Source organism: Camelina sativa, chromosome 7 (genome assembly GCF_000633955.1).
Source record: "Camelina sativa cultivar DH55 chromosome 7, Cs, whole genome shotgun sequence".
Classification (NCBI taxonomy): Eukaryota; Viridiplantae; Streptophyta; class Magnoliopsida; order Brassicales; family Brassicaceae; genus Camelina; species Camelina sativa.
Window position 1 is genome coordinate 6,052,767 of NC_025691.1, and position 15,801 is coordinate 6,068,567.

General features: G+C 38.4%; 1 protein-coding gene, 1 long non-coding RNA gene and 1 pseudogene across 2 annotated transcripts; all 3 read right to left on the reverse strand.

Annotated features, from left to right (window-relative positions):
• LOC104700473 lies at nucleotides 912-2,665 on the reverse strand. Its single transcript, XR_753581.1, has 2 exons — nucleotides 2,412-2,665; nucleotides 912-1,442 (listed from the first exon to the last, which is right to left on the reverse strand). It is a non-coding gene; the product is annotated as an uncharacterized LOC104700473 (long non-coding RNA).
• LOC104700474 (UDP-glycosyltransferase 87A1-like) lies at nucleotides 7,328-9,177 on the reverse strand. The gene is made up of 2 exons (XM_010415997.2): nucleotides 8,492-9,177; nucleotides 7,328-8,342 (listed from the first exon to the last, which is right to left on the reverse strand). The coding sequence occupies exons 1-2, from the start codon at nucleotides 8,985-8,987 to the stop codon at nucleotides 7,465-7,467; spliced, it is 1,374 nt and encodes a 457-aa protein (XP_010414299.1). The 5' UTR covers nucleotides 8,988-9,177; the 3' UTR covers nucleotides 7,328-7,464.
• Nucleotides 10,381-12,215, reverse strand: LOC104700475 (annotated as a pseudogene).

Genomic DNA, 15,801 nt, shown 5'->3' on the forward strand with positions numbered 1-15,801 from the left:
GGTTATGCCCGACTCTCAGCCCTTCGACCCCAGCCAAGTTTATGCTCCTTTATCATGGTTCTGCGCACAGCTTCAAGCTCCATGTACGACGTTCTGTGCATGCTCTTTGCACTGCGCCCTGCGTCTCTGCGTCTGCCCTGCACGCTGTGCCTTACAGCCGCCACCAATGTACCACCAGCTTCTTTAGTGCGTCTTTGTGCATACCGCTTACCTGTTTCTTTAACCCTAGCTTCCTTTATATAGTGAAACCCTAGAGCTTATGTCGGTTTATCCTTGCAGACTACACAACTCGGATCCTATATGGGCTACACACCAATATGGGCCCAACTCATGGTTCAGACCAAATAAACCCATATGAAGCAAACATTTACAACAGTTCTGCACACAGCTTCAAGCTCTATGTACGACGCCCTGCACATGCTCTCTGCACTGCGCCCTGCGTCTCTGCATCTGCCCTGCACAGCGCCCTGCGTTGTGCCCTACAGCCGCCACCAACATACCACCAGCTTCTTTAGGGCGTCTTTGTACTTACCACGTTCTTCTTCAACCTTAGCTTTCCTTATATAGTGAACCCCTAAAGCTTATGTCGGTTTAATCCTGCAGGCCACACACCCCGGATCTGGTATGGGCTTCACACAAATATGGACCCAGTTTCTAGTTCAGACCAAATAAGCCCATATGAAGCAAACATATACAACACTAAATAATAATGAAAGGTGTGTGATAACAAATTAAGTACCTTGCAGCTTCCATCTTTTCTTGCGTGAGAGAATAGTTTGCAGCATGTGGGAAGACAAATTGTTAAAAATAGTTAAATTAATTAGTATGTGGATATCTTCTTATTTATCAGGTAAGGGCGTGTCCATTGTCATACTCATCTTAGTGTCTTAAACTTTTAATAAGATTAAAAATAATATTAATCTAACTTTAGATTCTCAATCCATTGTTTTTATTTTTTCTCCCATTAGTCATCCTTAAACATGGATGTCTCTGATTTTCATGTGCATTGAGATTGCAATTATTCACAAACAGATTATCTAAAACAGAATCTTTGAGAATCCTTCAAAGCCATAACAAGAGAAGGAAAACAACAAAAGCTTTTAGACAACCACCTCACTTGCTTTCTTGAACATGAATTTGGAGATAAACGTGTGTCTTGGTCTTTCAGGTGAATCAAAATCTGAGCTTTCATCTGAAGATGAATCTCATTCATCAAAAGGGTCCACTTCTGCAAATTGATTCTCCTCCCTCATCGCTAATATATAGTCATATGTTCTTATCCCCTTCAGATATTTGAGCATTACTTGTCAAACCAAACTACTTCTGGTGATAAATACTAGCTAGGAGACTGTAAGAGTTAGCTTTCTTATGGGAACTACATGGAAGAGGAAAAGCTGCCCCATGGCAGCCGAGCCATAGGCTGTGAACAAGACCAATATAACCTGTAAGAGTAACAAAACATTACAAACTCATAAGCAAGATGAATACACCAAATACACACAGAGAAAACTTATGTATACAAATCTAAGACAGAACAGCAGTTTCAGAAACTACGATCCCAAACAGATTCACTCAAAACATATTCACTCAAAGGTTAAGTGTTAGGTGTTTTTTTTCCTCACAAATCAAAAGATTAATACCCAAAACTAGCTCCTCAAAACCCATATTACTCAAAACAGATTCACTCAAAACAGATCCTACTCAAAACCTATTGAAACAAACAGATTCACTCAATACCCAGATGTATGCAGACAAGGAAGCAAAAATTATTCAGCAATTACTTTGATTGTGTCAAAAATTATTCAGCAATTATTTTGATTGTGTCAACCACTATTACAACTACCAAGCAGTTTGTGATTAAGTTTTGACAAAACAACTAATTCAATGTCGACAACCAAACAAGAATTAAAACAAGACTTACAACTACCAAGCTATTTGTGTTCAAGTGTGACAAAACAACTAATTCACTGTCAACAACCAAACAAGAATCACAACAAGACTTACAACGTAACCAAAACAAGAGATAAATCAAGACTGTTTTATCTAAGCTTTGTACAATGTAAAAACAATACTCCTAAACCTCTAAAAAAACACAATCTAAAAATACAGGATCGAGTTCTTGAAGAAAACTGAATATGCAGAATATGACATACCAAAGCGTTTATATCCCAAGCACAACATTACTAAATAATTGGAAGCAAACTAGCCATTTCATATACCCTTCACTTGAGAATTGGCAGTCATGGAGCAAACTAGCCATTTCATATATAACAAAATTCAAAACCGCTACAATGATCAAAGTCACAATCAAACGAAACAGAAACTAATCGCAATTGAAACAGGTTGCGGGATAGTAGAGATAAATACATAATAAACCCAGAATTAAAAAAAAAAAGCCGATCAAACAAAACCTGTGTTCTGCTAAAGGAGAATCGATCTCTAGGTCTCAAGAAAGAAAGCCACATGATTTGTTCAAATCAATCCTTTGAAAGTTCTTTTCTGGATCATCCTTCACTTCCCAGAAAACCCCAACTCCATGATCCTTGATTTTGATAAATCAGTTTATGCTAATATTTTTTTCTTCGTTCGTATCGGGAGAGAGGAGCAAATGAAGAAGAAAAGGAAAAGGAAAACAAAACAAAACAAAAAGTAACCAATGAATTATTGACACGTTTCGGTGTTTCTAGGTATCTAAAACGGTTTGGGCAGAGACACAAGTCTCTGGATAATTACGATTAAAACATTATTTTTAAAAACTTTTATTATTAAAAAAATAAGAGATATTCCAAAGGGATAACCGATGGGCTTGCTATAACAAATGAATTATAAGGTAATGTCAAGATACTTGAAATCTGTAAAGTAATTTACTTCTCTGGACTCTCTCAGTGACTGTTTTAGGCCAACATATTGAGAACAATATTGTGGTATCACTTAATAAATATATACTTAAACTTGTCCTGAGACAACGGCAGAAACCGTTCAAACCAAACCGATTAACCCGACTTTTACGGTTATCGGCGAGAACCAAAGTGATCTTGTCAAACCGAACGACGCAATTGATTTTGTGATTTGGATATCTGTTCGGGTCGGTTCGGTAATTGGACCGATCAGTTATCCACAACTATACCGCTGCCATATATAAATAACCTAACCCTAAGTAACACGTGTTTTATCTCACTTTGTCTCCTTCGCCTCTACCTCATTCGATCCCGACAATGTCGATTCCGACAAAGTTGTAGCAGTTCATCAGTTCAGCCATCTTTTCCGATCGATTTTCTCACTGCGTCTCTTTTCCTTGTTGAATTCTACATCTTCTCAGTCTCATACTCGTCGTCGTCGATTACAACCTCAATTGAAAAGTTCATAGAGGTCAGCTCTTTCGATCCTCTTTCTCTGTTCTTCTTACTAGTTACTAGGATTTGTTTGATTGTTTATTAATTTGTTTTAGAGTCGAGTGTTATGTTTCGATTTCATAAGTTTAGGGTTTAGGTTTCAATTTCTCTAATTTGTTTAGGGTTCCTGAAATTTGTTTAGGGTTCATTAATTTGTTGTGGAGTCGAATGTTATGTGAAGAGAAATTGAAACCTAAACCCTAAATATATGAAATCGTTCAATTTCTCTAATTTGTTTAGGGTTCCTGAAATTTGTTTGATTCTTTATTAATCTGTTTTGGAGTCGAATGTTATGTGAAGAGAACTTCAATTGTCGAATGTTAGTGTGGTTTTAAACTTCAATTGTCGAATCTTATTCTGAGCTAATTCAAGGTTTTGTGTAATGAATTTGTAGATGTCTGAAGAGTACAACGAGAGGGAACCTACACTTCAACCCCAACAACATGACACAAATGTTGAAACTGGGAAGAAACGTCTGAGACCTCCATCTGGTGCTGATAAGCCACCCAAGCCACGAAAGAAGTATGCAAAGAGAGCTCCAGTTTGGGAACATTTCATTCAAAGAGATGAAGAAGCTAGTAAGAGTTACTGTAAGTATTGTGGGGCCGAGATTGCTTGTGATTCAAAGACAGTGGGTACTAGCCCGATGATAGGTCATATCAATAGATGCAAACAGTACAAGGATTGGGTAGAAAAAGAGAAGCAAAAGGTTCTAAGTAGTGATAATAAGGGGAACTTGAAGGTGATTAACTATGATCCGCATCTGTTTAGGAAATATGTTAATGAGATGGTAGTCGTCAATGAGTTGCGTTTGTCATTTGTAGAATCTGAGGGTTGGAAGCGGTTTTGCTTCAATATCTTGTCAATGTATAAGACATTTTCTAGAAGGACTTGCAGTAAAGACATTGTTGGGATGTATCTGGAAGAGAAGGCAGCGTTGAAGCACTATTTTGCTGTAGAGAAACAAAGGGTTTCTCTAACTACAAATATATGGACGTGTCCTACAACTTTCTACAGCTACATGGTGATCACAGATCACTGGATTAATACTGAGTAGGATTTGCAGAAGAGAATCCTTAGCTTCAAACCAATCACATATCATAAAGGAGACACCATAGCAGGGCAGTTGATGGACTGCTTAGATGATTGGGGAATTAAGAAGGTATTTACGGTAACAGTTGATAATGCAAAGAACAATGACAAGGCTTTGGATTCTTTTAAGGATGTGTTACGGCTGAGAGGAGAAGAATCATTAGTTGCAGATGGTGAGTATTTACATATGCGTTGTTGTGCACATATCCTCAATCTGATTGTTGGAGATGGTTTGAAGAAAGCAAAGCATCATGTTGTTGTTGTTAGGAACGCAGTGAAGTATGTCCGATCTTCCTTCACTAGGCTTAAATCTTTTGCATTGAGGTGTGACACAAGAAAATTGTGTAGAGGCAGTGTGCCATTAGATGTTGTCACATGCTGGAACTCAATATATCTGATGTTGAATTCTGCTTTGAAGTTGAGGGTGGCTTTTGAAAAGATGGAAGCTGAGGATAAGTTGTATTGCGATTACTTTGAAGAAGAGGATGAGAAGACAAAGATGAAACGAGTTGGGCCACCCACTTCTTCTAACTGGGAGGAAATATCAAGGTTAGTGAAGTTCCTGAAGATATTTTACCGGTGTACTCTGACATTCAATGCTTCTAATTCAGTTACTTCCTCTTTATGTTACAATGAAATTGTTGACATTGAGAGGAATCTGATGAGTAAGTGTACCAATCCTGATGAGGATATCAGAAAGCAAGCACATGTCATGAGAGATAAGTTTGAGAAGTATTGGGATGGACTAAACAACATGAACCCTTAGTGATTGTGGCCAGTGTATTCGATCCTCGAAACAAGATGAAGTTTGCTTCCCTTTGCTTTGACCAGCTGTATGGTAAGGACACCATAGAGAGTAGGCAACTCAATGCCAAAGTTTCAAGTGTGCTCTCGAAACTGTATGATCATTACAGTTTCAAGCTGCGCAAACCAGAAGACATCAAAGATTTTACAGCTTTGCAAGTACGGCCTGAAAACTTTGGGATTTCTGATGATGAAGATGATTGTGAGGGGATGCTAGCAATATTTCATAAGGTGGTTGGATGGAGTAGTAGTGATGATAGGTGCAATGAGTTACAAATGTATCTAACCGAGAAACCTGAGCCAAGAGTAGAAAACAAGTTGGGGATTTATTTCGATGTACTCAATTGGTGGAGGCGTAATAGCTGTAAGTTTCCAATCTTGTCCGAGATGTTCTAGCCATTCAAGCCTCATATGGTGCTTCAGAGTCAGCTTTTAGTACGAGTGGGAGGGTATTGGATTCGTATCGGAGTTCTTTAACTCCTTACATGGTTGAGGTTTTGCTGTGCACCTAACAATGGTTAAAGTGTTCCTATAAAGTTGAAGCAATAGTAGCGAACTTGGCCCAAATGTTGGAAGAAGTTGAATTTTTTGAATCTCTTGGTAAGTTTAACTTCTCTCTTTACTCTTTATTAATCATTTCAAATCTTTTCATAACTATAAGTATATAACTAATCTCTTCCCTTTTGTTTTCTTATGTAGATTCTCGGAATTCAATGGTTGCAGTTCCATGATTCTTCATATCATGGCAGGTATGATTTGGTTAAATAAAACTTTAAATATTGTCAACTTTTGATTCTGTTTTTGATTTATATTGTCAAGTCTTTCTTATGATGTTCATAGGTAGGTAGAAAGCTGCACTTTTGTCCTTTTTGATGCGGAAAGCAGCCTTAACAATGGATCGGATAATACATACTATGAAGCTGTGTTTTGTCCTTTTTGATGCGGAAAGCAACCTTAACAATACTGACCTTGAAGCCGCCCTTTTGAGAACCTTTTGATGCAGAGTAACAGCCTTTTGTTGATGACTTGATGTAATGGTTTGTTATTAAACTAGCTTAGCAGCTTCTGTAATTGTGTGTAATGGTATGTAATGGTTTGTACTAGTGGCTTTAAGCTCACAACACAGCTTTAAGCTACCAGTACAAAAACTTAACAGCTTATGTATGGTTGTACTTAGGAAAATGTCCTATTCGGGTTAAATTAACCGAATTTGATACAAGGTTCGGTTGTTCTCGGAAGACAAATAAAATCAGATAACCGATCCGTGTAACCCGACTACCGACCGACCCGAACCGAATTCAATTTCGGATCTATTCGGTGGAGATTTTCAATAACCGAATATTGTAATAACCGAAAAACCCGAACTCGCCGAACGCCCATGGCGAACATTGGACAAAATCCGCTAATATGGTTATTAACTTGATAGTTCACCTCGGCCAATGCTCCCGTTGTTTCTAACTTTCTGAAGAGGTATTTATTTACAAATTGGATTGAACCTATATGTTACTTTATACTTGCGATGATGTGCATTTTCTATTTGCTAACATCTATGTTACCGCGTTAAAATTATATCATACCAACTATAAAATGCTAACATTGTTATCCTAGATGATTTCAGTACAAGGTTAAGTTACTATTAATTTATTGGTGTCTTAGATATTTCTACAAGGGAATTTAATTATCTATGCTTTTTATGTTTTATTGTGTGCCACACAAATAAATTTTAGGCTTATAGGGACTATTCTGTTTTTTTCCCCTATGCCAATAGAGAGAACTAATTATGACATTATGAAGGTTACAGATTTTATTATCGTTGATGGTACAAATTTATATCACCCTTCTAAGAAACCTAGGTAAATCATCAAAAACTCCACAACGTCAATATATTTGGGTGTTAAATTTACGACAACTTATCGTGTAACTAAGGAACACTGATATTAAAACAGAAAAGAAAAATGCATAAACTGAATGATCAATTTAAATTAAACTTGAATGTAAACAATGCATGTTGACGTCTAAGCAAGATGGCAAACCATATATGTCTCCTCACAGTTCAGTTTCTACCAAAGAGTCTAAGAAATAAACTTACAAATAAGAGTTCTACAAACAATCTTAAATTTGAATCTTTAACAAACTCAAACAAATACTAATAGCCCCTAATCTTCAACAATAGAACTCAAACGATCTTGGTAATATCTTTAATGAAAGCGTGGATGTCAGCATCAGAAGAACCACTTTCTGCAACAGAACCTCGACATATCTCACTGAGATCACAAACCCTTTTTCTCATCTCTTTCCCATCTTCACTCTCTCCATCCATAAACCTTATTACCAGTCCCTTGATCTCATCACTCACTATCAACAGCTCTGTCTTCTTCTTCCTCTCGATCCTCATTCCGACCATCCACTCGTCAACAATCATCTTCGCATTCAGAAATTGATCCCAAAAAACGGGAAACGCAAGCATCGGTACTCCCGAATATATCCCTTCCAATGTCGAGTTAAACCCGCAATGCGTCCAAAACCCGCCTACAGCTTTGTGACAAAGGACACGCAGCTGATGGCACCAGCTCACCACAACACCCGAGCTACCTTTAAGAGCCTCTTTAAGCTTCAACTCACCCCCACGAGCCACCCAAAGAAACCGGACTCCAATCTCTCTCACACCTACCACTATCTCCTCCATCTGAGCTTCAGAGACCGAAAGAAAACTCCCTTGAGATATATAAAGCACAGAGCTTTCTGGTTGCTCGTCAAGCCATTGGATGTAATCGGGTTCGTTGCCATCATTTCCCACGGATATATCTTCAAAGGGTATTAACGGACCAGTGGCGTAAACAGGGAAATCAAACTTGGAAGTGAAAAAGTCGATGGCTTTTGGTTCGAGCTCATATGCAGAAGGGAAGAGAAGGTACTTAGCTTTGGATAGCTCACTGAAAGACTTTTTGAATGCATTGAAGACCTCATGACAATAGCCTTGAGAGATCTGCAAATCACGGACTCGCGTCGGAGACAAACCCGGGATGTAATCAACGATCTCGTCAAGTTTTGATTCTACAAACAAACAGAGTAAAAGGGATTGAACTTTACGATTTCTATCTAACAGAAATGTGAACTTTGCTATCTGAAACAGAGTATATCAGAAACAGAGTATACCTGAAACAAAAATGTGAACTTTGCTATCTGAAACAGAGTATATATACCTGATGGTTCTACTGGGAAATGGCCGTGAGTTGCGAGAAGATCTGAGTGAATGAAGAGAGAGAGAATCGTGGCAGACGTGGTCCAGAAAGAAGCCACCGGAATATTCCTTTTTGCGCCGACACGAACTGCCCAAATGATGTAAGTGTCGGCGATGATTGCGTTAGGAGGTGGAGAGCTGAGACGGTCAAGAAGCCGCTCGAAGGGCTTCTCTAATTTGGTGAGGACGGCGTCGACGAAGCCGATGAAGTCGTTGGCCCGGACGAGTTCCGAAGGGATGAGATTTGGGAGAGTGGCGAAGTGGATCCGGTTAGGTTTCGGGTCGGATCCAATGAACCCGAGCCATTCTTCTGTGACGACGACTGTGACGATGAGGTTCGGGTCTCGCCGGACGAGACGTTTGCAAAGGTTTAACATTGGGTTGATGTGGCCTCTTCCTGGCCAAGGCATTGCCACCACGTGGCGGAGTCCGAGTGGCTGAGGTTCGATTGGATTCATTGGATGTGAAACGAGTGATTCTGGTTACTGTCTGTGAGTGAGAGACTGAGAAGACGCAGAGGATATAGGCTGGTTCGACGCCAACTTTTATAACAAACGTGATCAAATGATTACACAAGTTAGTTGCTTTTTCAAGTAGTTGTGTACTTGTGTAGCTGACTATCTCACATTTATTGTTTTATACGTTTTTAGAAACTTGAAGTGACTGATGTACTTCTCACGATTTGTTGCGGTTATATATCACATTAGGTTTATGCAATGTTTAAGAAAGCGGTAGGCGTTAACTAGAGGGTGATCCAACGCCTAGAGCCTATAACGCCTAATCAAAATCTAGGCGGTTTAGGCGTTTACACTATAAATTAATATATATCTGATATTATATGCATAATTATACAAAATATGTATAAGAATAATAAAAATATTAAAAACAAAATAATAGACAAAAACATTATTTCAATCCATTTTAAACAATATATTAAACATTTATAATTATGTTTATAGTAATAAACTTTATAAATTTTAAATTTGTGCAATTAAAATTTTAAAAATACATTAAAATAATGATACTATAATTTTAAGCGGTCAAAGCGGTCATCTAGGCGGCGCTATAGCTTTGCCCCGTCTAGGCGGACGCCTAAAACGTTTTTTCGAACCGTGGGTTTATGCAAACCAAAGTCCAATTAGGTTTAACTGTTTAGGAAACCGTTGACCTTTTAGTAAACCCAACTTCAAATTGGATTATAAGTTTATAACATTATTCCTCTAATCCCACCTCAACAACATACATATGTATCTCTACATCTCGACATTAAAATTTTAATTAGATTAAAAAAAAGTACAACTGATTCCAGGATATTCCCAACAAAATATGAAGGACGAAGATATATTTATTATCATTCGTCGTCCATTTACCACCAATCAAGGAGTAACGTAACACGTGAAAACGGACAAAAACAAAAAAACGTGTCAGCTCTATGTGTGTGAAGGTGTCTAGAGATTAATTGAAAAGAAATTCTTCTTATCCTTTTCTACCTTTTTATTTACCAATTTTAATTTAAAATGGTTGATTAACAATTGAACATAGTAACATAATAACAATATAAATCTAGTTGGAAAAGTTGACAAAAATAATTTAGTTGAAAAAAAATTAAAAAAAAGATATTTGCATATTTCGCGAATAGTAGTAAGAAATATGCCATTATTTGTATATGGACTGGTATAAGTTTCAATTTTATTTTTATTAAAGAAAAATATTTTCTTCAAGAAAAATAACTAAAGAAATTTCATATATACAAACAAATAATTAATGGTTTTAACAAACCAACACATCCATAACCTAGCCCAAATATTTTTAATCCATTAGATAGTAAAATGGATGTATTAGAGATTTTAACACTAATTCGAACAAATAACATACAAAAAGTACATTTAGAAAGAATTTTTTTTTATTAATAAAATAAAAAGTTTAACAAGAGATAGTTGAACATAGGAACAAAATAAGAAGACTCGAAGAAAACAAATCATGAAAAAAAATTACTTCAATCATGTTTCTTGTTAATGAAACAATTCAAAATCAAAATCAATAGTAGGGTGTCTTGTAGGCGTATGGGGGTGGAGGAGATTTATATGTCACTTTTGGAGAGGGAGAGTAGTATGGTGGAGGTGGTGAGCTATAAATGTATGGCGGTGGTGGAGATTTGTAGTCAACCTTTGGAGAAGGAGAGTAGTATGGCGGAGGTAGTGACCTATAGACGTATGGTGGGGGTGGGGATTTGTAGTCAACCTTTTGAGAAGGAGAATAGTATAGCGGAGGTGGTGAGCTGTAGACGTATGGCGGGGGCGGGGATTTGTAGTCTACCTTTGGAGAAGGAGAGTAGTATGGCGGAGGTGGTGAGCTGTAGACGTACGGCGGGGGCGGGGATTTGTAATCAACCTTTGGGGAAGAAGAGTAGTATGGCGGAGGTGGTGAGCTGTAGACGTATGGCGGGGCGGGGATTTGTAGTCAACCTTTGGAGAAGGAGAGTAGTATGGTGGAGGTGGTGAGCTGTAGACATATGGCGGGAGCGGGGATTTGTAGTCAACCTTTGGGGAAGGAGAGTAGTATGACGGAGGTGGTGAGCTGTAGACGTATGGCGGAGGCAGGGATTTGTAGTCAACCTTTGGGGAAGGAGAGTAGTATGGCGGAGGTGGTGAGCTGTAGACGTATGGCGGGGGCGGGGATTTGTAGTCAACCTTTGGGGAAAGAGAGTAGTATGGCGGAGGTGGTGAGCTGTAGACGTATGGCGGGAGCGGGGATTTGTAGTCAACCTTTGGGAAAGGAGAGTAGTATGCCGGAGGTGGTGAGCTGTAGACGTATGGCGGGGGTGGGGATTTGTAGTCAACCTTTGGAGAAAGAGAGTAGTATGCCGGGGGAGGTGAGTTGTAGACGTATGGCGGCGGTGGGGATTTGTAGTCTACTTTTGGAGAAAGATTGTAGTATGGCGGAGGTGGTGAGCGGTAGATGTATGGCGGCGGTGGGGATTTATAATGTACCTTTGGAGAAGGAGTGTAGTATGGCGGAGGTGGTGAGTTGTAGACGTATGGAAGAGGTGGGGATTTGTAGTCAATCTTTGGGGAAGGAGAGTAGTATGCCGGAGGAGGTGAGTTGTAGACATATGGCGGCGGTGGGGATTTGTAGTCTACTTTTGGAGAAGGATTGTAGTATGGCGGAGGTGGTGAGCTGTAGACGTATGACGACGGTGGGGATTTATAGTGTACCTTTGGAGAAGGAGTGTAGTATGGCGGAGGTGGTGAGTTGTAGACGTATGGAAGGGGTGGGGATTTGTAGTCAATCTTTGGGGAAGGAGAGTAATAAGGTGGAGGGGGTGGAGAGCTATAAACGTATGATGGAGGTGATGATTTGTAAGTGATCTTAGGAGAAGGAGAATAGTAAGATGGTGGTGGGGAGCTGGAAACATAAGGTTTTGGATGTGGCGTGTACTTAGGACCTTGTCTTCTATATTGTGGTGACGGTGGTGGTGATGCTGAGTAGTATGGGGAATATTTTTTAGGTGGATTAGGTGATTTGTGTTCATGGGTTGGAGAATTGTATTGTGGTGTTTGGGTGGATGAGTAAGGGTATGATGTTACTGTAGCCGCAATGGCACTGAGGACCACAACATAGACCATGCAATGCCCTAAACCCATCGTTCTTGAGGATCTCTTCACACCCATTACTGCTCGTTTTATGTGTTTGTTTTGGTTATGATGTATACTTGAAAATGAACACCTTTATATAGTTTTTTTTCGTGTCTAAATGTTATATTATCTTCTCAACTTGGGTTCGTGTGTGGCACTTTCAAATACATTAGAGGACGTGCTAAGTTGCTTGTTTGGAAAGTAGTCAGATTCTTTTATTGCAACCTTCATTCTTTTTTAATATGTTCTCATATTCTTTGCCTGAATTGTATCGACCCGATTAATTAGCAGAACAAAACATACCCGTCGATTGATGATTCTTTTAGCTATGATAAATCTTTGGTTCATAGTATTAATGTGACAAACGAAAAATTTATTTATGTTTCTTAAAAATATATATTTATGTATTATGTGTTTAATTTTATTTAACACAACGGGTCAATTAGTTTATAAGATTCTCCTGATGTTACAAAATATAAAGTTAAGTGGTTATGGGAACATCGCCGTAGGAAAAATATTGTTGATTTTTATTTGACAATATTTTGACTAGTTCGTCCCACGCTTATTGTGTTCAATGTATAGTTTGGTTGCGCTTATTAAAACTTTATTAGCACCAAATGTCTAGCATTATTCCTTATACAACAAATATGGCCTTATATATGATTCTTCATTGTGTGTTTAGTCTACGCTATCTTTTAAATAATCAAAGGTTAAGATTCTAAGTTCGGATCGATTATTACATTCACGGAATCTATGCACTAGTAAAAACAGAGTCTATAGCCATGGAATATTCCGTGAATAAGAACAGATTTTCATGATACGGAAAAAGATCGTGTCTATATGATCGTGGACTAAAATATTTCGTGGCTTTTCGTGACATTATAGCCATGATTTTGGCATGCGTGTTTCGTGACAATATTTGCCACGGAATAGCCAGGCAGATTTCCGTGGTATGTTAGCCACGATTTTGGCACGCATATTTCGTGAGAGCAATTGCCACGAAATGGTCAGGCATATTTTCGTGGTCAGTTAGCCACGATTTTGTTCATGTCTATTCAGTGACTAAAGTAGACACAAAGAACTTGTGTCTAAACAGTGGCATTTGTTAACCACGAACCATCGTGACATGGCCATTGTGACAAAATTACTATGTCACAAATATTTATGTGACTAATCGTGGATTGCAGATTCAATAAAAAATTGAAACATTTACCCTAAATTTATAAATCTGAGATGTGAAATAGAAATTATAAAAACTGAAAACATGAAATATAAAATTTAAAATACAATACCATAGATTTCCAAAGTTTTACAAAAAGATCCAAGAGATACCAAAAAACGTACAAAAGCCGATTAAGTCTTACAAAAGATGCAAATATTTTGCAAAGCTAAAAGTAAAAGATAAACAATCAAGCACACCACTTATCTAATTGCTTGTAAAGTTTTGGTCATGAGTAGCACACCATTGTTCAAAGTCAGCTTGTTGAGCTGACGTCAAAGGTGGAGTCGAGGTCGAGGCAGTATTAGGCATTGTGGCATTCATGGCAGTGGAATTACTAGGTGTTGCAGCAGGAACAGAAGGTTGAGTATGATTAACCTGTTGGAGAGTAGGAGAATTCACCCCAAGAGCCTGTAGAATCACATTTAGTGAAGCTCGTGTTGCAGCCATCTCGTCCTTAAACTCACTCTTCAAGGCAACCATATCATCTTTCAGTGTCTTCATGTCAGCCTTGAGCGTTTCAACATTGGTGTTGACAGTTTCAGAGTTCTTTTCCAAACCAGAGATACGCAAGTCTATGTCTAGATTGCGTTGAAGAGAAGCTGGGACAGTCTCAGAAGGATCGAAATCCCGATATTGAACACTGCCTATTCCATAAATGCGTCCTTTGCTAGACTTACCCCGCTGTGAATGGATATAAAACCAAATGAGTATCAACCAACAATCAAAGATAAACATTCAGACCAGAAGTCAAAAACATCGAGTCACAACAAAAACTAAATCAAAACAATTAACATTCTCTTATGGATTCAGAATGAAAAGTGCAGACATCATAGAAAACATCATACATGTAATACAAAAGTGAAAGTTATTTCAAGAGTACCTTGAGATATTCTTGGTTTAGCAGAATGTGGGTAGGAGTAGCAACACTTGGGTCAGTTTGGTTGACAGAAGTCGGAGATCCATCATCACTCATCATCAATGTAACAGCTTCCTCTACATCAAGTACAAGGGACTTAGCTCGTTCATCAATGAAAGTTCCATCTTTACGAGTGTGAGTCTTCCGCACAAGATCCATGAAAGGTGGTGGTTGATCAAGACCAGAAGCAACCATCTACAAAATAAAAGAAAAAAAACAGATGTTTATTACAGATTATACTAAGATAGAAACATAAAAGAGAGGTTTAACAGTTTATCATTATCATATCATACTCAATCTTTAAAAAGTTTTGAGGACCTGCACAATGCTTGTGCATCCCCTTGCCATCAGGATCTGATGTACGGGAATTAGCAGCTGACTGGCTCCTCTGAATTTCTTCCTATGTTGCCCATTGCTCCAGCAGTTCAGTCCAATCCTCATCATCGATGTACTTAGGTTTCTTACCTTCCCTCTTCTTCTTGCTGATGCGTTGACAGATTGTAGTCTGCATATGCAGTTTCCAGAGGAAGTAGACCAGGTTATGAAATCGAGACTCCCAATAAAAGTTTTGCTACAACATTAAAAGAAACATTAGTATTTGTGAGTAAGTAAACTTAGCTATGTAGAGTAAAAAATAGTAGTAGAAAATCTAAACACTTACCACAAAAGTTTGCCACCAGTTAGTTTTCCTCTCTTGAAGAACAAATTTCCAGCTTGACCATGGTCCCATGCAGTTTCCTTGCCAAGTTGTCCGGATGAATTTGTGGACACAGGGGTCTATACCAAACCTGGCAGAAGAAAAATAAGAATCAGAGACAAAGAAGATTATAGATTCATGCTATAGACATTCATAGAATTTTGCTAATTAACTTACCATAAAGCGCCATTGATTTTCCTTGGATGGAGATGTGGTTGGCCTTCTCTTGAGGCAGCACGTAGTAATGCGTCTTCGGTTCTACGAGCGTAGTTGTTCCCAGCTGAAGATGTTGCGCTTGTAGATCCAATAGCTCCTGGAGGCATGGAAGGACCTGGAGGAATGGGAGAACCTAAAGGTGAAGACCTTGCAGAACACATAAATGAACTCACAAAACAGACCAAAAAACCTAAACGTTTATACATTGAAAGGGAAGAAACTCATATCGACAAAGAGAAGAATAAGATTTACCCGGCAGATTCAAGTCAGAAGGCCGTGGGCGACGACAGTCAAAGGCTTGACCGGAGGAAGTCATCCCGATTCGAATTAGAGAAAACGTTTGTTTCTGAAAAAAGTTTTGTTGAGGAAGAGATTTGAGAGCGAGATATTTTTTTTCTAAGTGTTAATGTAAAGGAATGGAGGCAAAGATAAAATGGCGAGAGTTTTCTTTGCTTTTAACCTTAACCAGCAAACCAAAATTAATTTTGGTGTAAAAGTAATACACCATTAACCCGGGAAACCAAAATAATTTTGGTGTAAAAGTTATTCTTTCACCATTAACCCGGGAAACCAATTTTTTTTTTGT